This window comes from Belonocnema kinseyi, chromosome 2, assembly GCF_010883055.1.
Source record: "Belonocnema kinseyi isolate 2016_QV_RU_SX_M_011 chromosome 2, B_treatae_v1, whole genome shotgun sequence".
NCBI lineage: Eukaryota > Metazoa > Arthropoda > Insecta > Hymenoptera > Cynipidae > Belonocnema > Belonocnema kinseyi.
The window spans coordinates 32,818,348-32,825,945 of record NC_046658.1 but is presented as its reverse complement, the minus strand read 5'-3'; the positions used below and the strand labels follow the sequence as shown (position 1 = coordinate 32,825,945).

At 32.2% G+C, this 7,598-nt stretch overlaps 1 protein-coding gene across 2 annotated transcripts in view; it reads right to left on the bottom strand.

The window, feature by feature from the left end:
- Positions 1-272: 272 nt before the first annotated feature.
- LOC117167118 (patched domain-containing protein 3) overlaps positions 273-7,598 on the bottom strand; it is a 318,852-nt gene continuing 311,526 nt past the window's right edge. For both annotated transcript variants that reach the window (XM_033351778.1, XM_033351779.1), the window contains exon 9: positions 273-3,144. In XM_033351778.1, the coding sequence (XP_033207669.1) occupies positions 1,723-3,144 (1,422 nt within the window). In that variant the 3' untranslated portion in view covers positions 273-1,722. The remainder of the gene's footprint in view (positions 3,145-7,598) is intronic.

Sequence of the window (7,598 nt, the reverse complement as noted above, 5' to 3'; positions counted from 1 at the left end):
CGGCTTTGGCAGAGTTGAATACTGCAGAATAAAGTTAAAGTTACTGCAGAATCGATCTAAAAGAAGAAACATGATCGGTAGAAACATGAAATCGGTAAAAATTTACCCTTATTTCCTAATTTCATTGACCACCAAAATCCAATTAGATCCCACTGTATGTCCGTCTCACGTCACAATAAGACTTTCGCCTACGCTCTCGAAAGCCTGTAAATTTGTATTTTTCTTAACGGACAATAGGAATCTTATTAAAATTATTTAAAAAAACAATTAACTATACAATTACTAAAACCTTGTATTTCAATCTCATGTACATCAGACAATAAGGATTATTGCATATTTTTGACAAAGTTGTGAACATTATAATTATTCTTGTTTTTGAATTAATCCTTCACACTCTATTTTATAAATACAATGATTGCGCATACTTGTTTGAAAATGCAAGGAAATGCACTAATTCTATAGAATTTCGAGTTACGTTTACCTTTTCAGTGGATCATTAAGTTACGTGCACTATTTTCTATAAGTACAAACCAATATTTTAAGGTCAGTAAATTTCGATAAAAATTCGATTTATTATATTCTTTAACATTAGATAGTAAAAACCTGAGGAAATACAACTAATTTGATAAATGGCATATCGCAACTTCTTCAGCCATCGCTCAGATTTTAAACAAAATTATCTATATCTCTCAAAGTCGTCTTATTCTATCATTTTTTCATTTATTATCTGCATAATTGTCGACATACAATTTTTATTTTATGTAACACTGGGTCATCTTTCTCTTTTACTTAAAACATACCATTTCAATTTCAAGAAAATCTTATCTGCAAGAGGTTCAGACTTTGATGAAATTATTTAATCATACCTTAAAATCGTTAACAATAACAGTGAAACAATAAAAAACGTAAATTGAGCTAACTCTGTTGAAATTACAGAATTCTAATAACGAAAAATGGCCAAACAGTCAGTCATAAAGTGTCTTTTCGCTGTTCCTTTTACACTTTCCTCTTGAACTTATATAAAGTTATACTTAAAAATCTGTACAATATACATTTCGTTCGATGGAATCTGAAATGGATGTCGAATTTTATTGTTATTTCGACAAAACATTCCATATCGATGCGTTATAAGTAAAACTATTTTTTAAATTGGTTCAATGCAAAAATATGTAGTCTCTTGCGACGGAAGATCATTTGACAATTACACCGTTAGAGAATAATCACTGCAAACCAATTATGAGTTTATTTATTTATAAAATTGATTATTTATTATTTTTATTGTATACAAATTTACTTATGAGTTTATTTATCATAAAATAATAAATAACTGTATATGTTTTATAAAATTGTCAACATTTTTCAGCCTTGATTGAACAAAACATACGCGTAACGTAATATCGCACCACGGCTTACAAGCTTGACACAGGATATATAAACACTAATTGTTTTTTAATTCGGGAAGTAAGTTCATGAACAGGTACAATGCCGCCTCTTTTTTTAAACAAAGATTCTTGCCTAAGCCCTCATTTCAACACTCAAGATCTGACCTAGATCACTGAAAGTTGTGAGATTATTCTCAATAAATCACTATTGGCATAATTATGACAATCGCAGCACAAAAGCACAAAACAGTTCCAAACCTAGACTTACTTGAGCTAATTATTTTTCCTTAGTTCTTATAGTGTATCAACATTCATTTGGAACAATATTTTTTCAATGTTATCAATTATCAGTGAAGTACTTAGGCTGATGAAGGTTGTGATGAGATCGGCTGCGTACGTATTCCCGTGATATGTTATTAGAAGGCCCTTTTTGTTCAGAATTTAAAGGTATTACTCTGAATCCAGATGACTCTAACTTCTTACTTATAACAACTAGAGCTCCAGGATAATCTGGAGGTGGTGCTACAGTAGCCTGGAACTGAAATATGCTCGGGAGGATATCAATCGATCTTCTCCAGTTCTCGTATCTTTTCTTCTCCTCTTCTTTTTCCTGTTGCCTTCTTCTGCTATGAGAAGATCCACCCTCTGAGGAATTACTATCTTCACTTGTGCCTAAGCCAGGATCCCTGTCTTCAAAGTTAGTCAAACTAGTTGCTGAACTAACCTTCGTAGCAGAAGAGTAATAGAGCTGAGGGTGGGGAATGACGTAAGGTTTTGGAAGTTTTGAAACATCCTTGTCTCTGAATTTTTTATCTGACTTAGTGTCCTCTTCTTCATCATCACCATCAGAACTGGTACCCGAGCCAAAGAGAGACAAAAGAACTGGGAGAAGTAAAAGTCCATGCAGAGCTCCAAGAAAAATAACAAGGAAAACCATTTTGAAGAAGACGAGGAAAATATAGGTTCCTGCAAATAAGAGAGCGAGGAGCCCTAAGATCGTAGACACTGCACCCTGGACTACAGGAAGTCCCAAGCTGTAAAGACAAGCTTTAACTCGATCTTCTGCTCTTTTAAGTTTAGAACTCATATAGGCATAGCAGATGTGAGCAGTGAAGTCAATACTAAACCCGATGCACATGATGAGGTTGATCATGGATATGCTGTCCAGATTTACATCCCAGAGGGCCATATATCCAGCTACACCCAGTTCGATGGAGATGATGCAGAAGGCTACCAAAAAGCAGCAGACGATATCAGGAATGAAAATGTAACTGATCACCATCATAGAAACTGCACCAATAATCATGCACTGAATACTGATTGGAACGACCAGATCAAATTGATCGAAGAAAACGAAGTAAGGGTGGAAGACACTGGCATTTAAAGGTGAATCCTTGCATATTTGTCTTAGTTCTCTCACCATATCCTTTTCCTGATTTGTGCCACTGACGTTGACTGCCTGGATGAGAAATCTGCTCCCTATGATATGCTTTCCAGTATCATCGAACTTAACGTCCAGCGAGAAAGGACTAGTCGGGAAAAGCCAGAATGTTTTCAAGGTCTCAATGAAACTTTCTTCTGTGTCTATTGTTACGTTTAAGTACTCTTGATTTCGAGATATGTAGCTTAGAAAACTGCGTAGCCAGCTTTCAGAATAGAGAGGGTTACTGATCCACGTTGTTGCCTCCAAAGTACGGGTCAGATTTTCCACCTGTCCTTGAATTTCTGGGTTACTGTAGTTGTATTCGCCGCTGATGATCACCTAAAATGATTTAAAATGAAATGATATATTTTTATAAATTTTTAATGACAAGTCTCAGAATTAAAATGTGAATTTTACACTGAAAAACCAAAATTTTAATGTTTTACAACTGTGTTTTAAATTTCCATACCAGGTAAATGTAGGGGTTATCGTCGCTCCACCAGTTATCGGAAAATGGGCATATCTTTTCGGTAAACGTTTTTTGAAATAATTAATCCAAGTAATATTTTAAATTGTACTCAAACACTATTTATCACCACTCATATATAAAAATGCTGATTACCTCACTGATCAGGCTTCGGACCTGCCAATAACCCCAACATTCTTGTATTTATAACTTTAGACTTGTTTAAGTTTGCACGTTTTGGAATATCTACTTTATTGAATAAGCCACGTTTTTTAAGTTTCGATTATGTTTAATAGAGTCTGTCATACTGTCATGCATTTAAAATCCAGCATTTACCATACTGCGTTCTAGATTGAGAATTAACGTAACAATGCGTTGAGGCAATATTTGGTATCATTTTTCTAAATTCTAGAAAAAAAACGAAGAAATATTTGAAACTTCACACGAAATTGTATTAAAGTTTAACGTATTAAAATTGTATATAATTGTATCAAAATTCCTTGTGTACTATATCTAAAATTTAATATTTTATGTACAAAATTGTTTTTCAATGACACCTTAATCCCCAAACCGAAGTGCAACTATATGAAAAAGGAAAACGCAGTTAGGCGCCCTTCAAAAAATATCCAAAAAATTGTATACAGTTTTCTGCAGATATCCCAAGACATTTTCTGAGACATAATCGAAAAAAATTGTTTCCCACATAAGCACATAAAGTATTTAATTTTTTAATATGAATATTTTAATTCCATTTGGCCTCAACATTTTTTTTAATATTCTCTAAACAGACTAGCATTACGGAACTTTCCGTAACATTAGCCCTATTCAAGCTTTATATCCTCATACCTTTCAATCATCGTTCTACAAAAAAAGTACAACAATTTACCGACTTTTCCATGTACATTGTCTCCTTAAAAATTAAATTCTACAGTAAAATAATATAGACTCATCTACTATACATGTAGCTAAATTTCAAATATGTTTGGGCTTTAAGTTTTTTTGATCTGTTTATATTATTTGCCAACCACAGTAATTTTTTTCTTATCTGTATATCATGTTCTGAGTTTTCTAGCAAAGTCACTTGAGAAATACATCGAAAAAAGTTCGTGTCTCCTCGGTTGCCGACACGCCCCATATGATAATTTTAAGTTAAATAAACACTTATTTTTCTTTCACAATTATATCAAAATCTACTTAAAAATTAGAATTGAATAAATAAAGCTATCTAAATAACCACTGGAAAACATCTAATGTGTGATTTTTAATGATTCTTGGGTTTTCTAAAAATACATAGAATAGCAGAATGCATTAAAATCTTAATTTTCTTTTTTTCTGAACTTATTCTAGATTTAGCGAAATATTTTAAAAAGAAGTTTTATAACTTTCTTTCTGATATTAACCCAAAAGCAGGTACAAAAAAATAATATCCTACTAGAAAATTTAGTGACTTATCTTACCCGCTATGCGCATTCCGCCCTACCGTTATGTTCAAAAAAATTTCTTTATGTTTTGGTCGCAAGCAAAATTTTGTTGCATTTATTAAAAATGAAAATTGAATGTTACAACATGATCAGCATTTTTATTTAGAACGGCTAAACGGATTTCGAGGATTCTTACTTTGGAATTTTTGTTTAAATATGTGCATAGCAGAAATCTTCCTTTCGAGTATAAAAAAATTGAATTTGTTTTAAAAAATGTATCAGTTGCTTGAAAGAAAAATTACATTTTTTTTCTTTTACAAGCAAACATTTTTTTGCACGTTATTCAACATTTTTTCTGGGAGAAATTGGAAAAGTAATACTTAACAGCTTCTATTATTTCACGGGATATGCATTGGTTAGTGCAACGCGCGAGCGCTCAGAGCATATTGTATATCATTGGGATCCTTGTTGAATTGAAAATTACATTTCCTTGATTCACATATTGACTACTTTCTACAAAATTCGGGTGACTACAGTAAAGAGCAGAGTGAAAGGTTTCATCAAGACATTCGAGAAATGGAACGTAGGTATATAGCAAAATGAAATGTGAACCTGATGACGGACTATTTGTTAAATAAAAAGAAAAAGAAACTCACGACACAGGTTATTTGAGAAAAAAATACGATATTCAGTAAAATCTGATTAAGACTATGTCAAAGTAGAGAATGAAGAATAACATGCAAGAAACCAATTTTATTTTAAGAGAACAAAATTATAATTTATTTATAAACAATTGATGATTTTTTGCATAAATTAATTGTTTTTATATTGAGAAGGAATATTTATAGAATGTACGTCTTAAAAAAAAGTCAACATATGGATCGTCAAAATCCTTTTATCCGTTTACGAGAAAAATGTTGAAAAATTTATTTTCAAAACAGGCGCATCGACAACTCGACTTTCGTTGCCTTTTGAGCGGGTCGAAATTTGTGTATTCAACCCTAGACTAGAAAGTTGAAACAGATGACTGCGAATCACTCAAAAGGCAACGAAATGCGAACCTTCCATGCATTTGTTATAAAAAATATCATACATAGCTAGGGACTAACTTACATCGTCTTTTTAAAAAACTTGATTTTCTTATTGAAAAAGGTAAGAATTAGTTTTTAATGGTTTTATAGCAGAAAAAAAGAACAATAAATATTATTATTTAATTCGTCTGAATATATATTTTATTTAAAAAATGTTATTAGCTTAGGCTCGGAGACAAATATATCAGATTTATGAAATAGTTCACAAATATTTCTAACGATTTGGAAAGATTTGAAGAATTTCAAAGATTTCAGAAAGGATACAGTACACCAGATTTCAAAGGTTTAAAAATAATTCAGAGATTTTCAACGATTTAAATTTCCAGAAGATTTCAAAAGAATTCACAAAGATTTTAAATGTTTTAGTGACTTAAAATGCATGAAAAAGGTTTCAGAAATATTTAACAAATTTTTCTAAAAATTTATGAGGATTTAAAACGATTTCAAGAAATTAAAAGATTTCATAAAGTGTACAGTACAACCGATTTAAAATATTTCAATAGAATTTTAAAAATTTTAAACGATTACAAATTTCTCTTGAGGGTTTCAAAAGATTTCACAAAGATTTCATATTAATTTCATAAAAATGAACGATGTTTGTAATCGAATTTTCGGAACTAGCTGACAAAACCACCATAGCCAAGGAGAATGAAAAGAAAGAGAGGTATCGAGACCTTATAAGGGAGTTGCAATGATTGTACCCGAAATATTCTGTTAAACTAATCTTCCTTATCGTCGGCGCTCTTGGAGGTGCCAAGCTTTCACTTGTTAATGGCCTAAAAAGCATCCCTGTGTGTCAACAATATGCTAAAACACTTGCGGGAAAAATGCAGAAGGCGGTAGTCCTTGGGTCGCTCTGTGTTCTTAGGGTGCACGAGGCTTTTGGTGGATCGTCGTATTGATTCCGTTACAGACTGTAACCACCTATATCACGGTCGTGAGACGTGATTGTGGCTGAAATTTTACCGCGATTTCGCTGGGAGCGGATGCAATTTTTCAGATTAGCACCCGCTCCCGGCGAAATCCTGCGGTTGTCCTTCTGACAAATTATTAATTATATATATATATATATATATATTATCGAATAATTTATTTTTCAGGCGATATCTAAAAAAATAAAAAATTAGCAATAAAAATTTATATTTAGAATAATAATTAATACAAATAATAAAATAAACTATTAATTTTTATTTTTTCAATTGAAATTAACGTTTTATAATTCTTTCACTTCATATTGTACCGGTTTCCAATATACAGCCGGCCTGAAGTTTTCACTTTTTCACTTTTTCACGCGTTCTTTCACCTTCACGTTAGTGTAACTTCTTTCAGAATGATCCGATTGGACTTTTATTATTGTATTTTGAACAGATCTTTTCTTGTAGTTTAAGATTGGAATAGATTTTTTGAAGAAAAAAAACAATATTTAACAAAAATTCTATTTTTAAAAAAAGATCTCTTTTATACTCTTTGAAATCATGTAGAATAAAAAGTGGGCCGTAAATGTTTTCTTGGCCAAATTTAGATTTTTATGCTCAAGAGTAACCACATTAAACTTCCACAGCGCTCGGGCACGAATACTGTCAGGACTAATGTGCCTGAAAATTATTTCTAACTTTTTTGCGATGATTATCTGAGCAGAAATTGCCCCATCGATGCAAATAAGTAGTAGTCGGATGGAGCCAAGTCTGGTGAGTAAGCGGGGTGGGGTAGCGATTGCCAGTTATACGACTCAACCAATTCCCGAGTCAGTTTTGTCCGGTGTGATGGTGCATTGTCATCGAGAAAAATCACTTTTTCATGCCTAGTTTCATATTC